The sequence below is a fragment of the Excalfactoria chinensis genome, unplaced genomic scaffold, assembly GCF_039878825.1.
Source record: "Excalfactoria chinensis isolate bCotChi1 unplaced genomic scaffold, bCotChi1.hap2 Scaffold_71, whole genome shotgun sequence".
Lineage (NCBI taxonomy): Eukaryota > Metazoa > Chordata > Aves > Galliformes > Phasianidae > Excalfactoria > Excalfactoria chinensis.
Genome location: NW_027315711.1, coordinates 330,289 through 347,177, shown reverse-complemented (window position 1 = coordinate 347,177; position 16,889 = coordinate 330,289). Strand labels below are relative to the sequence as shown.

The 16,889-nt window shown below is 48.8% G+C and overlaps 2 protein-coding genes across 2 annotated transcripts in view; one reads left to right on the top strand and one right to left on the bottom strand.

Moving 5' to 3' along the window:
• Positions 1-13,457, top strand: part of LOC140265215 (olfactory receptor 14C36-like) — a 64,800-nt gene extending 51,343 nt beyond the window's left edge. Inside the window, exon 2 of the mRNA XM_072361113.1 lies at positions 12,479-13,457. Coding sequence (XP_072217214.1) covers positions 12,479-13,437 — 959 coding nt within the window. The 3' untranslated portion in view covers positions 13,438-13,457. The remainder of the gene's footprint in view (positions 1-12,478) is intronic.
• On the bottom strand, positions 4,249-5,184 carry LOC140265214 (olfactory receptor 14J1-like). The gene has a single exon (XM_072361112.1). The coding sequence runs from the start codon at positions 5,182-5,184 to the stop codon at positions 4,249-4,251; it is 936 nt and encodes a 311-aa protein (XP_072217213.1).
• Positions 13,458-16,889: the final 3,432 nt, after the last annotated feature.

The window sequence follows — 16,889 nt, the reverse complement described above, 5'->3', positions numbered from 1 at the left end:
CAAGCAGTCAATCCCAGTGTAACTCTGAATTTCAGATCTCTCAGTTTCAGAGCCCTTGTTTGCACACCCTCCCATAGTTTGATGTCCTTTATGTTCTGTGGTGCCCAGAATTGCACCCAATGCTCCATGTGAGGCTGCAGCAGTGCAGAGCAGAGATGGACAATCCTTTCCCTCACCCAGCAGGCAATGCCTTGCTTGATGCACTCCAATGGACCGTTGAGCTTCCTGGATGCCTGGGCACACTGCTGACTCACATTCAGTTTGATGATGACCAGGACCCTCGATTCTTTTCAGTCAGACCACTCTGTAGTGTCCCATATCCAGTCAGTGTGTATGTCCAGGGTTGACCCTACCCAGGTGCACAATCAGGCACTTGTTATACTTTATGCACTTGGTGCTTAGTACCAACTGGTACAAACTTCTCTGACTTGTCCACATCTCTCTGCAAGTCCTCCCCACCCTCAGTGGTGGCAACAGCACCTCCTCATCTGATCTCATCAGCAAACTTGCTCAGAACATCTTCTAGTCCTGCATGCAAGTCATCCACAAAAGCATGAAAGAGAAGTGGCCCTAAAATGGAGTCCTGTGGAACCCTGAGAGTGACCATCTACCAGCCCAATGGAACCCAGTGACTATAGTCCTTTGGACCTGACCTATTGACCAACTGTTCACCCACCGCGTTCTGTTTGTACCTAGCCATATGCAGGACATTCTGTCCAGAAATGTGCTGTGAGAAATAGTCTCAAAAGCACTACTGAAATCCTCAAGGATAACATCAAATGGCTTCCCTTGATCAACCAATTTGCTAACTGTGTCATAAAAAGTCCGATAGTTAAACAGGACCTTCCCCTCAGGAAGTTGTGTTGGCTGTGACCAATGACAGAACTGTCCTTCAGCTGGTTTTTTTTTCTATCACTCCCACCATCACTTTCTCCATAATTTTACCAGGCACTGGAGTGAGACTGGCAGTTCCATAATTGCCCCTGTCATCTTTCTTGCTCTTCCTTACAATGAGACAACATTTGCCAGCTTCCTGTCAGCTGGCATGACCCTAGACTTATTTAGATGCCATTGAAATGAAAGCCCAGAGCAAACTAAGGTGTCATCAGTGCAAGAACGTAGATATGCCATAGCTTTGCAATGCCTTCAACTCGAGAGTATGCCACAGATGGAGCAGAGATGAAGATCTGCCTCTTCTCTTGAGAGCTCATCCATTTGGTAAGCAGAATAACGCTACCTGATACATGGGGACTGTGTCTCTGCTCTGCTCTGCTAAGCTCGTAGAGGAATGGTGCAGGGGGTTGATCTCATGTCAGTGCAGATTAGCTCACTTTCTCTTTAACCCTTTTTCGTCTGTAAACTATTCCACTCTTTGTACCCTCATTTACACTTCCACATACCCTCAAATACACTTCCATATGCCATTAACAATTATGCTTTCTTATACCATCAAAGCAGTTTGTGAAACAATACTGTTATTTAGTTCCCATAAACACCCTTAATACTATATAACTTTCCCTTAACAATCCCTGTCGTTCAGTTATAAACACTTCACCACAGAACCGGCACTGACTGACCCACCTCCCTCACACACTTCCTCACAAGCAGTACATAGTATTACATAAATGGGTTGACACTCATTTGTCGGGCGGAATGTACACCTCTCCTCAGGTCACTTCCTAATCTATAGAGTACAAACTCCCGTCTTCCTACATACAAGCAGAAAGTACCTATGTGTGAACAGACAACACAGAGTCTTTCACTTCGTCCGTCTCTGTCCATTTCCTTTTCAAATGGAAGGAAACACGGTCGGGATTCGGCACTCACCCCACAGCTATGCTGTGTCTCACTCACACCACAGTCACTCTGGCATTTAGATCAAAAAACATGGTTTATTCAATATACACAATGTTGACAACGTCTTCTAGCTGGAATATTAATAAAGCTCATACCCTGGTCGACCAGTTGCAAACTTTAAGATTTTTTCCATGTCAGCTTGACCTGTAATGATTAGATACACAGTACTGAACACTTACAGCAGGTGATAATAATGTCCATACAACCTATAAGCCCCATGATTACAGCAAGGAGAACCCAGGCTACCATTTGACAGGATATCCACTATATCCCATACCCATAGGAGAGGCCAACCTAGGTCCGTCCTATTGCCTGCCACCTGGGAGAGCGTACTTGCTCTTGTTTCCATGCATATGACTTACAGGTCCCCTTCATAGGAACTCCCCCTAGGACTCTTCCTACCCCAGCCGGTAAACTAAGCTGTGAGCTCACCTCCCTAGGGACAGCACGGATGGATGCACCCTGTGTAGGATGTCTCCTCAGGACTTACAGGCTCCCCTTACCATACACATACCCGGTCCGCCTATGGATGGTCCTTGTCTGTCCCTGCAGTGATCAGGTGAGGAAGGGAGTCCTTCAGAGAAATCTCAGGGTGCGCCACAAGTGTCCCCCCTCTCAGCTGGTCCTGCAGCCGAATAGAGCTGGTCCCATCTGGGCTGCCAAATTGACTTGAGGAATGAAACTCTATAAACCTGTGTTATAATATAAAGCAGGAAAGCATTTATTCGGTTCCGGGTGCAAAGGGGGATCACTCCATCTGTCTTGCAAACTAGCAAGTAGAAGCATTACATATTTCAAAGCCAAGCTCATACATACTCAATAAATTTCCTGGAACACAACTACTTATTCATTGTTTCCAGTAACTCTTTTACATACTGCCTCTCCCTCTGGCACATGCACTGTTTGTAGCGGGGTGTCTTCCTCCAGTGGTCATGGGGATGAAGTCAAACGTCTTTCTCCCAGAGGCTCAAAGTCTTCCTCGCTCTGTCCTTTTTACCCTGTCATGTTTGATAGGAGTAGTCTGGTACTGGACACCTTTTGGGCAGTGTTCCCATTAGTATGCAGATGTTCTTCCTTTATGTTAACTACACATCCTACTTGTTTTTGGGCCCACATACCTAACTTTTGACTATGAGATTAACTGTTTTACTGTATCAGTTTCTCCCAACAGATTGTGTTTGCCTAGCAGAAGTGCAAATGCCTCATCTGGAAAGCTCTGCTTCTGGACCTTAACAAAGAAGACATGCAGACAAGGACAGGGACCCTCTGAATTCCCCTTTTCAGGGCCGTCATTCAGCTGAGGCAATCAGTGCGGGTGTCTCATCTCCAGATGTAAAAGCCCAGGGTTGAAAGGAGATTCAGGTCCCCACAGCTGTTCCAAATATTGTGATAAGAAAATGAATCAAATTCTTCCCAAGGAAGATGCACTGTGCCATGAGGTACAGCCCTGTGGTCACTCGTGGCTGCCCCAACTTCAGTCACAGTTCCTGTGGTCATTCCAGCTCTGGCAATAAACTCTGCAGTTGCTCCAGCTCCTGCAATAGCCCAGCAGCCACTCCAGATCCTACAGTGAAGCCTGTGTCTGTTAAAGACCCTACAGCAGGTCCTGGACTTGCTAACAGATATGTACACGTATTAGTATCTATACATATCTATTTGCATCTGCATATATTGTATATATGTGAAAATATACCATATATATATTATATATGGTATGCATATATATTTGTCATAATTATTATCCTTCTCTTTTTCTCTGTCTTAGTAAATAGTTTTAAGTCAGCACGCAAATTCTAAACCAGTGCACTGCCTCGAGTCCCTAACTGATCTCCTCAGGACTTGTAAAAATAATATTGTCACTCAGTGAAGAGCACCAGAAGTTCTCGAGGTCTTCTCAGGGAGCAGCTCCTGAGGTACATTCCTTACACCAGCTTTGGGAGAGGCCTCCAGTGCTCTGGTTCTGTTCTGAAGGGGCCCTCATGTTATGGCAGTGCCAGCAAGGAGACCAGCTCTGACACAGCCGTTTATACTGCACAGATACAAGGACTTGAGAGCACTGTGGCAGTGTAAAGCGAGCAGGAATGAAAAGAGCACGCTGTGCTGCTGTCTGTGGCTGTACCTCCCCCAGACCCAGACAAGGTAGGAAGAGAGAACAGCTAAGGAAAAGTCTATTTTGAAAGCTTTTTAGGAAAATTTTAACCTACTCAGGAAGTCTGATTCCATGTTTACATGAGTTCTTGGAGAGAGAAAATGGAAATTAGGAAGGAAATAAATTTTTATTTATAAGTTCGGTAATAGTTGTAGGACTATCTAACACACAAAATCAAACAATCAAAGATGCATAAAACATAAAAAACTATCACTGGGAAACCTGAGAGGAAGATGTGCACTTTATGGAAGCTGGAATAGTGCATACTGCAACACCTTCCTGAGAGCGTGCTTGATCTCCCTGTTCCTCATGCTGTAAATAATAGGGTTCAGTGTTGGAGGAACCACTGTGTACAGAAGAGCCACTGTCAGATCCAGGAGTGGGAAGGAAATAGTGGGGGGCTTCAGGTAGGCAAAAAAGGCAGTGCTGAGGAAGAGGGAGACCACGGCCAGGTGAGGGAGGCACGTGGAGAAGGCTTTGTGCCGTCCCTGCTCAGAGGGCATCCTCAGCACGGCCATGAAGATCTGTACATAGGACACAACTATGAAAACAAAGCACCCGCAGTCTAAACTGATACTAAAAATGAGCAACAAAACTTCCCTGAGATTTGATTTTGAGCAGGAGAGCTTGAGGATCTGGGGGATTTCACAGAAAAATTGATTCACAACATTCCCTTGGCAGAGAGGCAGTGAAAACGTACTGGCAGTGTGCAGCACGGAATAGAGAACTCCAGTGCCCCAGGCAGCTGCTGCCATGGTGGCACAAGCTCTGCTGTCCATCAAGGTCCCGTAGTGCAGGGGCTTGCAGATGGCAACGTAGCGGTCATAGGACATGATGGTGAGAAGGGAATACTCTGCTGAGGCAAAGAAGAAATAGAAAAAGAGCTGTGCAGCACATCCTGCGTAGGAGATGGCCCTGGTGTCCCAGAGGGCGTTGGCCATGGCTTTGGGGAGAGTGGTGGAGATGCAGCCCAGGTCGAGGAGGGCCAGGTTGAGCAGGAAGAAGTACATGGGGGTGTGCAGGCGGCGGTCACAGGCTACGGCTGTGCTGATGAGGCCGTTGCCCAGGAGGGCAGCCAGGTAGATGCCCAGCAAGAGCCAGAAGTGCAGGAGCTGCAGCTGCCGCGTGTCTGCCAACAGCAGCAGGAGGAACTCGCTGATGGAGCTGCTGTTGGGCATCTGCTGTTGCTGGGCTTGGAGTCCTGCTCAGAGTGCAGAAGATAATGACAAGTCAAGACCATTCTCAGAGACACTCCTCCTGCTTTACTATAAATCTTTCGTGTCCATTTGGAAAATGATCAATTAAATAAAAAACTTGAATTTATTTTCACAAGCTTAACCATTCTCATGGAGCAGAATATTAGGGAGATCTTACTTTCTTCTCATTTCATTATCATATCCCAGCCTCCTGTCTGTTTTCCTCCTAAGAGCTGTTTACACGTCTCATATCTTTACTCCATCTAGTCTTAGAGCCCCCACCACCTCTTTTCACTTCAATTTGTCTTGGACAAATATGCCTGTTTGAAGGATAAGTGCACAATTAATGTCTTCAGAAAACAACAAAAACTTTAAAAAAAAAAAAAGGCGATTGATTGAAGAAATATTTGGTAGTAACATCGCTGTGTTTTAAATCAGACATCCCCTTTTAGATTTCTGCCTCCAATCCTTTCTGCCTTTGCTAAGAAGAGGAAAAGGAAAATCCCTGCCTTGGCTCTCCTCTTGCAAAGTACCCTCCCAAACATTCTGTTGTGCAGTGGAGCTGTGATCCCCTGCCCCAGGCAGCAGCTGTGGCAGCACAAGCCCTGCCCGGGGGCTCCTTCTCCCCACACGTCTCCCCGCAGCGCCCTGGGCAGCTCCCCGGGCAGGCTGAGTGCTGAGCCTGGCAGGCGGCAGAGTCCCATAGCCGGCACACAGCCCCTGGGGCACAGCAGGGACCCTGCTCTGCACGACAGCCCTGGGCACCCGCTTGCAGCGCCGCCTGCACAGCCTGCAGCTGTGCTGGGACACGCAGCCCTCAGGGCTGTGCTCTGATGCTGCAGCATGGAAGCCATCAGCTGGAGCAGAAGGCTTTTTCCACAATAAAGAAACATGCAGCGCCTGCAGCCAGATCTGCTATGGGATGTCACAGATTAAGTTAACCCTCTATGATAGCAGCTGCATGGACTGCAATGAGACTTACCTTATCATGGTTTGTGTACAATGCTCCTGCAGTGAGCTCACAGCCTGCTCACACCAGTCACATCCTGCAAGCTCTCTCCCCTTTCTCTTCTCTCCTTCTGTCACCTGCAGGCTGTGCTGTGCACAAGAGCTGCTCCTGGGCACAGCTCTATCTCTGCAGCTCTGCCCACTTGTATGAGCTCCCTGTGTCCCAGAAGCCCAGCCCAGCCCAGCAGAATAGGATGACATTTTCATCCTTCACACTCCTCTCCGCTGAGATTTCCCTGGGTCCTCATGGCCAACAGCTCCTGAAAGACAGCAGCATCATGACTGTGTCTAACTCATTTCTTGTACAAATATTCCCTGTGAAAGACAAATTTCAATAGAAGCGGCATGGACATGGCATGCAGTTGACCACTGTGTTTTACTGTTCATTCAATTGCAACACCTTCCCTGCTGTTTGTTGGCCACTGGTTCTCTGTGGAAAGCCAGTTGAAGATGGTGCAAAGGAGTTTTAACACTGAGTGTGTGGCTGCAGAGAAGTGTGATGTGAGAAAACTGATGCAAGTCCCATGGGGCCAGTGTGAGCAGATGTGGGATGCAGAGGTTGAGGAGGACATTTGCCCACACAGTAACACAACAGAACTCATTGGGAACATTCCGGATTGATACCAGTTGCACAGTGCTGCTTTAATGTTTTGTTTAAACTCTAATATAAATAAATAAACAATAAACGCCAGCTGGATTCGGCCACTTTGAGCTCTCTCCAGGTATCTCTCCATTTTGCTGTACAAGTTCTGAAAACCTGAAGAGGATGACAGGAAGGCACAAGGCTCAGGAGGCTCTTTAGGTTATAATGGGCCCCAGGGCTCATTTGATGCTGAGTCCATCAACGTGCAGTGCAGAGAGAAGTTTGCACAGAGTGCTCAACAAGACAAAGTCAGAAGTAACAGTGAAGTTTCTTGGAGTATTAATGGGCCCTTTGAGGGACACTAACAAGCAAGCTTCCCAAGGGACTTGTTAGAGCAGATAATTGGAAGCCATGACTACAGGCAGGCAAAGGCACTGGCATGGTGGCTCTGATGCTGAGAAACCCCTCTTTTGCCATACGAAGCAGACAGGCCAAGCCCTGATTCCCAGACCCTTGGCAGGGAGATCCTATCCCTCATGTTGGCTCAGGGCCCTTCCTGGGCAGTGGGATAGAGGTCTGTATGATGTCAAATGAAAGACACAGGGACAGAAGATCCCAGGCTCTGCATGGGGTGCAAGGATGATGTAAAGTGCATGTCGCATGTGTGCCCTGTGTGTCCTTGCAGGCTGTGGGATGTGAGAAAGGCCCAGTCTGAGCAAGCAGTCAATCCCAATGAAACTCTGAACTTCAGATTTCTCATTTCCAGTGCCCTCCTTTGCACACTCTCTCATAGTTTGATGTCCTTTATGTTCTGCGGTGCCCAGAAGTGCACCCAGTGCTCCAGGTGAGGCTGTAGCAATGCAGAGCAGAGAGGGACAATCCTTTCCCTCACCCAGCTGGTAATACCTTGCTTGATGCACTCCAGTGGATTGTTGGCTGCCTAGTCACACTGCTGACTCACGTTCAGTTTGATGTTGACCATGACCCCCAATCGTTTTCAGTCAGACAGCTCTCCAGTGTCCCATTTCCAGTCAGTGTTTATGTCCAGGGTTGCTCCTACCCAGGTGCACAATCAGGCACTTGTTCTTGTTATGCTTTATGTACTTGGTGCTTAGTACCAACTGGTACCCACTTCTCTGACTTGTCCACATCTCTCTGCAAGTCCTCTCCACCCTCAGTGGAGATAACAGCACCTCCTCATCTGGTCTCATCAGCAAACTTGCTCATATCATCTTCTAGTCCTGCATGCAACTCATCCACAAAAGCATGAAAGAGAAGCGGCCCTAAAATGGAGCCCTGGGGAACCCTGATAGTGACCATCTAACACACTGGTGTCCCTTGGTCAACTGAATGGATAACCTTGTAATCAAAAGATCTATAGTGAAACAGGATCTTCCCCTCTGGAAGTTGTGTTGGCTGTGACCAGTGATAGAATTGTCCTTTTGGTGTTTTTCAATCACTCTCACCATCACTTTCTCCATAATTTTACCAGGAACAGGAATGAGACAGGTCCATAATTACCTCTGTCATTTTTCTTGCAGGGACAGCTGCACTATGGTGGTGATGATGGTACTCCTCAGTTGGTGGTGCCCCCCGAGTCCAACCACTCTTCACCCACCATTGGAACTTAACCAACTAAGAAAAAACGACGGGTCATTGTTATTGGTGACTCTGCGCTGAAGGGAGCAGAAGGGCCAATATGTAGACCAGAACCTCTACATAGGGAGGTCCGTTGCCTCCCGGGTGCCCGGGTTAAGGATGTGAGGATGAAACTTTCTTCCCTAGTCCACCCCACTGACTACTATCCCCTATTACTATTCCAAGTTGGTAGTGATGAGTTAGGCAGAACTTCCATGAGGACTCTGAAAAAAGGATTTCAGAGATTTGGGGAGACAGGTAAAGGGTTCGGGAGCACAGGTTGTGTTCACCTCTATCCCTCCTGTTTCAGGGAAGAATGAGGGATTCAATATAATGGGCCAACAGATCAATAGCTGGCACCGAGATTGGTGTGCCCGGCAGGGGTTCGGGCTTTTTGACCTTCTCTCTGTTTGCGCAAGACTGGACTGGTTGACAGCTGATAGGAGTGGCTTCTCCCACCGGTTAAAAGGGATCTTACAAAGAGAGTTGGGTAGGTTCATCCACAGGGCTTTAAACTAGGTATGAAGGGGGGTGGGGTTGTAGCTGGGACCACCAAAATGGAGACTATATGCAATGTCCCTCTGCTTGAAGGAGAGGGGTGTGCTTCTAAGCCCCCAAAGTCTTGGCCCTTGGTGAAGGAGGAGGGTGACTCACCCCCTTGTAGGAAAAACACGAGGGCTGGTGTCAAGCTGGTCGAAGACGGGACGATGGCCAATGTCACTCCGGTCTTCAAAAAATGCAAGAAGGAAGACCCGAGTAATTATAGGCCAGTCAGCCTCACCTCAGTCCCAGGGAAGGTGGTGGAACAGCCTGTGCTGGATGCTATTTCCAGGCAACTGGGAGTAAAGGAGGTTATCAGGAGTAGTCAGCATGGGTTCAACAACGGGAGGTCGTGCTCCACCAACCTGGTGGCCTTTTATGAAGATGTCACTAGCTGGGTAGACGGGGGGAGAGCGTTAGTTGTAGTTTACCTTGATTTCAGTAAGGCTTTTGATACTGTCTCCCATGACATCCTTATAACAAAGCTGAGGAAGTGAGGGATAGATGAATGGATGATGAAGTGGATTGACAATTGGCTGACCGGCAGAGTGCAGAGGGTTGTCGTTGGTGGTGCGGTGTCTGGCTGGAGGCCTGTGACTAGCGGTGTCCCCCAGGGGTCTGTACTGAGTCTGGTCTTGTTCAACATCTTCATCAACGACCTTGATGAGGGGATAGTGACCACCCTCAGCAAGTTTGCTGATGACACGAAGTTGGGAGGATTGTCTGACACTCCTGAAGGCTGTGCTGCCATTCAGTGAGGTCTGGACAGGCTTGAGAGCTGGGCAGTATGAAACTGGATGAGGTTTAACAAAAGCAAGTGTAGAGTCTTACACCTCGGTAAAAATAACTGCATGCACCAGGACAGGCTGGGGGAAGACCTGCTGGAGAGGAGCTCTGCTGAGAGGGACCTGGGCGTCCTGGTGGACGACAGGTTGGCCATGAGCCAGCAGTGTGCCCTTGTAGCCAAAAAGGCCAATGGCATTCTGGGGTGCATTAAAAAGAGCGTGGCCAGCAGGTAGGAGGTGATCCTCCCCCTCTAATCTGCCCTGGTGAGGCCTCATCTGGAATACTGTGTCCAGTTCTGGGCTCCCCAGTACAAAAAAGACAGGGATCTCTTGGAAAGAGTCCAGCGGAGGGCCACAAAGATGGTGAAGGGCCTGGAGCATCTCCCCTATGAGGAGAGAGTTAGGGAACTGGGTCTGTTTAGCCTTGAGAAAAGAAGGCTGAGAGGGGACTTGATCCAGGTTTATAAATACCTGAAGTGTGGGAGCCATAGTGGTGAGGCTGGTCTGTTTTCAGTAGTGCGTGGGGACGGGACTAGGGGCAATGGGCTGAAACTTCAGCATAGGAAGTTCCGCACGAATGTGTGCAAGAACTTCTTTACAGTGAGGGTGACGGAGCACTGGAACAGGCTGCCCAGGGAGGTGGTGGAGTCTCCTTCTCTGGAGATATTCAAGACCCGCCTGGACACCTACCTGTGCGACGTGGTCTAGGGAGCCTGCTTTGGCAGGGGGGTTGGACTCGATGATCTCTAGAGTTCCCTTCCAACCCCTCTAATTCTGTGATTCTGTGAGAGAAGGGCCCTGCATTAAGGGAGAGGAAGAAACTGTCACAGAAACTGGAACAAGGAGTGTGAAAAGACATTTTACGTGAAAGTTGTTAGTAGCATGGTAAGTGTGGACACTGGGTCTGGAATAACAAGGGGGATGAAGGCCATAAAGATAAGGGTGGAACAGCCCAAGAACAGGGAGGTGATTTGATGTCCACAGAGCAACTGGAACCAGTGTGGGGGCTGCCCCTTCTGCAGGGTTGAAAGTTTACAGTGAGGAAGATGATGAGCCTTCATCTCACGACCACCCCGACTACTCACTACACACGCGCGATGAGGGAGGGAATGCATGCTAATGGGGTCTCAGAAACGTAATGAATATGTATCCAAATTCCTGCCAACTGTTGATGATGTATTAGTTCAGTCTATATTTGTAGCTACTATATTTGTAGATAACAGTGTGCAAGTGAGGTGGAACTAACCCCCTTGCACCAGGGTGTGTGCGCATCACTTATTAAACGTACCTGCTTTATAACTACTTTGTGGTTATGGAGTTTGATTCTGCAAGTCACCTGGAGGTGTTCAAGGAACGACTAGAAGTTGTGTTGAGGGACATGGTTTAATGGGAGCTCTTGGTGATAGGTGAACTGCTGGATTGGAGGTTCTTTTAGGACTTTTCCAACATTGGTCATTCTGTGATTCAAGGATTCCCTGTCCTTGTCTGTGTACCCTTTTGTTTCAGCAAACACTCTCTGGGAGGAATCACCACATTACTGGAATCAGTCAATGATCACTTGAAATCTGGTGCTTAATTCAACAGATTTCGAAGTAGAGTCATGATGCTGTTGTTTTTCTGGAGCTGTTGTCCATGAAGACCCAGGGACATCTCTGGGGACACGAATGGGAAAGATAAACATGACATCCTCTGCTGATCAGCTGGGTCGGGCTCCTGGGACACAAAGAGCTTATACAAGTGGGCAGAGCTGCAGAAAAACAGCTGTGCCCAGGAGCAGCTCTTCTGCACAGCACAGCCTGCAGGTGACAGAAGGAGAGAAACTGGAGAGAGCTTGGAGGATGTATACGGTGTGAGAAGGCTGTGAGCACTCTGCAGGAGCATTGCCCACAAACCATGACAAGGTAAGTCTCACTGCAGACCATGCAGCTGCTTTTCATAGAGGGTTTATTCAAATCTGGGACATCCCATAGCAGATCTGGCTGCAGGCACTGCAGGGTTCTTTACTGTGGATAAAGACTTCTACTCCAGCTGAGGGCTTCCGTGCTGCAGCTTCAGAGCACAGCCCTGAGAGCTGCATGTCCCAGCACGGCTGCAGGCTGTGCAGCCGGGGCTGCAGGCGGGTGCCCAGGGCTGTCCTGCAGAGCAGGGTCCCTGCTGTGCCCCAGGGGCTGTGTGCCGGCTATGGGACTCTGCCGCCTGCCAGGCTCAGCACTCAGCCTGCCCGGGGAGCTGCCCAGGGCGCTGTGGGGAGACGTGTGGGGGGAAGGAGCCCCCCGGCAGGGCTTGTGCTGCCACAGCTGCTGCCTGGGGCAGGGGATCACAGCTCCACTGCACAACAGAATGTTTGTGAGGGTACTTTGCAAGAGGAGAGCCAAGGCAGAGATTTTCCATTTCCTGTTCTGAGGGATTGAAAGAGTATTGGAGGCAGAAATCTGAAAATGGCTGTCAATTTTGAACACAGCTCTGAGACTCTCCAATATTTCTTCAGTCCATCTGTTGTTTTTTGAACAGTCACACAGGTTGTGCTTTCAACCTCTTGTTTCTAAAAGTACAGAATCATATTTTTGTTTGTTTCTCTGTTTATTTTCTACAGAACTTAATATTGCACTTATCCTGCAAACAGGCAGATTTCTCTAAGACCAATTGAAGTGCAAAGAGGCTGGGACTGGGGGCGTCTCTGAGAATGGTCTGGAATTGTCATTATCTTCTGCACTCTGAGCAGGACTCCAAGCCCAGGAACAGCAGATGCCCAACAGCAGCTCCATCAGCGAGTTCCTCCTGCTGCCGTTGGCAGACACGCGGCAGCTGCAGCTCCTGCACTTCTGGCTCTTGCTGGGCATTTACCTGGCTGCCCTCCTGGGCAACGGCCTCATCAGCACAGCCGTAGCCTGCGACCGCCGCCTGCACACCCCCATGTACTTCTTCCTGCTCAACCTGGCCCTCCTCGACCTGGGCTGCATCTCCACCACTCTCCCCAAAGCCATGGCCAACGCCCTCTGGGACACCAGGGCCATCTCCTACGCAGGATGTGCTGCACAGCTCTTTTGCTTTGTCTTCTTCATGTCAGCAGAGTTTTCCCTTCTCACCATCATGTCCTATGACCGCTACGTTGCCATCTGCAAGCCCCTGCACTACGGGACCTTGATGGACAGCAGAGCTTGTGCCACCATGGCAGCAGCTGCCTGGGGCACTGGAGTTCTCTATTCCCTGCTGCACACTGCCAGTACGTTTTCACTGCCTCTCTGCCAAGGGAATGTTGTGAATCAATTTTTCTGTGAAATCCCCCAGATCCTCAAGCTCTCCTGCTCAAAATCTAATCTCAGGGAAGTTTTGTTACTCATTTTTAGTATCAGTTTAGACTGCGGGTGCTTTGTTTTCATAGTTGTGTCCTATGTACAGATCTTCCTTGCCGTGCTGAGGATGCCCTCTGAGCAGGGACGGCACAAAGCCTTCTCCACGTGCCTCCCTCACCTGGCCGTGGTCTCCCTCTTCCTCAGCACTGCCTTTTTTGCCTACCTGAAACCCCCCACTATTTCCTTCCCACTCCTGGATCTGACAGTGGCACTTCTGTACACAGTGGTTCCTCCAACACTGAACCCTATGATCTACAGCATGAGGAACAGGGAGATCAAGCACGCTCTCAGGAAGGTGTTGCAATATGCACTATTCCAGCTTCCATAAAGTGCACATCTTCCTCTCAGGTTTCCCAGTGATAGTTTTTTATGTTTTATGCATCTTTGATTGTTTGATTTTGTGTGTTAGATAGTCCTACAACTATTACCGAACTTATAAATAAAAATTTATTTCCTTCCTAATTTCCATTTTCTCCCTCCAAGAACTCATGTAAACATGGAATCAGATTTCCTGAGTAGGTTAAAATTTTCCTAAAAAGCTTTCTAAATAGACTTTTCCTTAGCTGTTCTCTCTTCCTACCTTGTCTGGGTCTGGGGGAGGTACAGCCACAGACAGCAGCACAGCGTGCTCTTTTCATTCCTGCTCGCTTTACACTGCCACAGTGCTCTCACGTCCTTGTATCTGTGCAGTATAAACGGCTGTGTCAGAGCCGGTCTCCTTGCTGGCACTGCCATAACAAGAGGGCCCCTTCAGAACAGAACCAGAGCACTGGAGGCCTCTCCCAAAGCTGGTGTAAGGAATGTACCTCAGGAGCTGCTCCCTGAGAAGACCTCGAGATCTTCTGGTGCTCTTCACTGAGTGACAATATTATTTTTACAAGTCCTGAGGAGATCAGTTAGGGACTCGAGGCAGTGCACTGGTTTAGAATTTGCGTGCTGACTTAAAATAATATATATATGGTATATTTTCACATATATACAATATATGCAGATGCAAATAGATATGTATAGATACTAATATGTGTACATATCTTTTAGCAAGTTCAGGACCTGCTGTAGGGTCTTTAACAGACACAGGCTTCACTGTAGGATCTGGAGTGGCTGCTGGGCTATTGCAGGAGTTGGAGCAACTGCAGAGTTTATTGCCAGAGCTGGAATGACCACAGGACCTGTGACTGAAGTTGGGGCAGCCACGAGTGACCACAGGGCTGTACCTCCTGGCACAGTGCATCTTCCTTGGGAAGAATTTGATTCATTTTCTTATCACAATATTTGGAACAGCTGTGGGGACCTGAATCTCCTTTCAACCCTTTTTACATCTGGAGATGAGACACCCGCACTGATTGCCTCAGCTGAATGACGGCCCTGAAAAGGGGAATTCAGAGGGTCCCTGTCCTTGTCTGCATGTCTTTTTTATTAAGGTCCAGAAGCAGAGCTTTCCAAATGAGGCATTTGCACTTCTGCTAGGCAAACACAATCTGTTGGGAGAAACTGATACAGTAGAACAGTTGATCTCATAGTCAAAAGTTAGGTATGTGGGCCCAAAAACAAGTAGGATGTGTAGTTAACATAAAGGAAGAACATCTGCATACTAAAGGGAACACTGCCCAAAAGGTGTCCAGTACCAGACTACTCCTATCAAACATGACAGGGTAAAAAGGACAGAGCGAGGAAGACTTCGAGCCTCTGGGAGAAAGACGTTTGACTTCAGTCCCATGACCACTGGAGGAAGACAGCCCGCTACAAACAGTGCATGTGCCAGAGGGAGAGGCAGTATGTAAATGAGTTACTGGAAACAATGAATAAGTAGTTGGGTTCCAGGAAATTTATTGAGTATGTATGAGCTTGGCTTTGAAATATGTAATGCTCCTGCTTGCTAGTTTGCAAGACAGATGGTAGTTAAACTGATAACTAAAAATGAGAAACACAACTTCCCTGAGATTTGATTCTGGGCAGGAGAGCTTGAGGATCTGGGGGATTTCACAGAAAAACTGGTTGACAACATTGCCTTGGCAGAGAGGCAGTGAAAACGTACTGGCAGTGTGCAGCAGGGAATTGAGAAGCCCAGCGCCCCAGGCAGCTGCTGCCATGGTGGCACAAGCTCTGCTGTCCATCAAGGTCCCGTAGTGCAGGGGCTTGCAGATGGCAACGTAGCGGTCATAGGACATGATGGTGAGAAGGGAATACTCTGCTGGCATGAAGAAGGAAAAGAAAAAGAGCTGTGCAGCACATCCTGCGTAGGAGATGGCCCTGGTGTCCCAGAGGGCGTTGGCCATGGCTTTGGGGAGAGTGGTGGAGATGCAGCCCAGGTCGAGGAGGGCCAGGTTGAGCAGGAAGAAGTACATGGGGGTGTGCAGGCGCTGGTCGCAGGCTACGGCTGTGCTGATGAGGCCGTTGCCCAGGAGGGCAGCCAGGTAGATGCCCAGCAAGAGCCAGAAGTGCAGGAGCTGCAGCTGCTGCGTGTCTGCCAACGGCAGCAGGAGGAACTCGCTGATGGAGCTGCTGTTGGGCATCTGCTGTTCCTGGGCTTGGAGTCCTGCTCAGAGTGAAGAAGATAATGACATGTCCAGACCATTCTCAGAGACATTCCTCCTGATTTACTATAAATTTTTTGTGTCCATTTGGAAAATGATCAATTAAATGAAAAACTTGAATTTATTTTCACAAGCTTAACCATTCTCATGGAGCAGAATATTAGGGAGATCTTACTTTCTTCTCATTTCATTATCATATCCCAGCCTCCTGACTGTTTTCCTCCTAAGAGCTGTTTACACGTCTCATATCTTTACTTCAACTAGTCTTAGAGCCCCCACCACCTCTTTTCACTTCAATTTGCCTTGGACAAATATGCCTGTTTGAAGGATAAGTGCACAATTAATGTCTTCTAAAAACATCAAAAACTTTAAAAAAAAAAAAAAAGCGATTGATTGAAGAAATATTTGGTAGTAACATCGCTGTGTTTTAAATCAGACATCCCCTTTTAGATTTCTGCCTCCAATCCTTTCTGCCTTCCTTAAAAACAGGACATGGAAAATCCCTGCCTTGGCTCTCCTCTTGCAAAGCACCCTCACAAACATCCTGCTGTGCAGTGGAGCTGTGATCCCCTGCCCCAGGCAGCAGCTGTGGCAGCACAAGCCCTGCCGGGGGGCTCCTTCCCCCCACACGTCTCCCCGCAGCGCCCTGGGCAGCTCCCCGGGCAGGCTGAGTGCTGAGCCTGGCAGGCGGCAGAGTCCCATAGCCGGCACACAGCCCCTGGGGCACAGCAGGGACCCTGCTCTGCAGGACAGCCCTGGGCACCCGCCTGCAGCCCCAGCTGCACAGCCTGCAGCCGTGCTGGGACACGCAGCCCTCAGGGCTGTGCTTTCATACTGCAGAACGGAAACCGTCAGCTGGAGCAGAAGTCTTTTTCCCCCGTAATAAAGAAACCTGTAGTGCCTGCCAACGGACCTGCCATAGTATTTCCCAAATTAAGTTATCCCTCTATGAAAAGCAGCTGCATGCTCTGCAGTGAGACTTACCTTGTCATTGTCTGTGAGCAATGCTCCTGCAGTGTGCTCACAGCCTGCTCACACCGTACACATCCTGGAAGCTCTCTCCCCTTTCTCTCCTCTCCTTCTGTCACCTGCAGGCTGTGCTGTGCACAAGAGCTGCTCCTGGGCACAACTTTCTGTCTGCAGCGCTGCCCACTTTTATGAGCTTCCTGCATCTCAGGAGCCTAACCCAGTTCAGCAGCCAATGATGTCATGTTTATCTTTCCCAATCATCCCACCTGAGATGTCC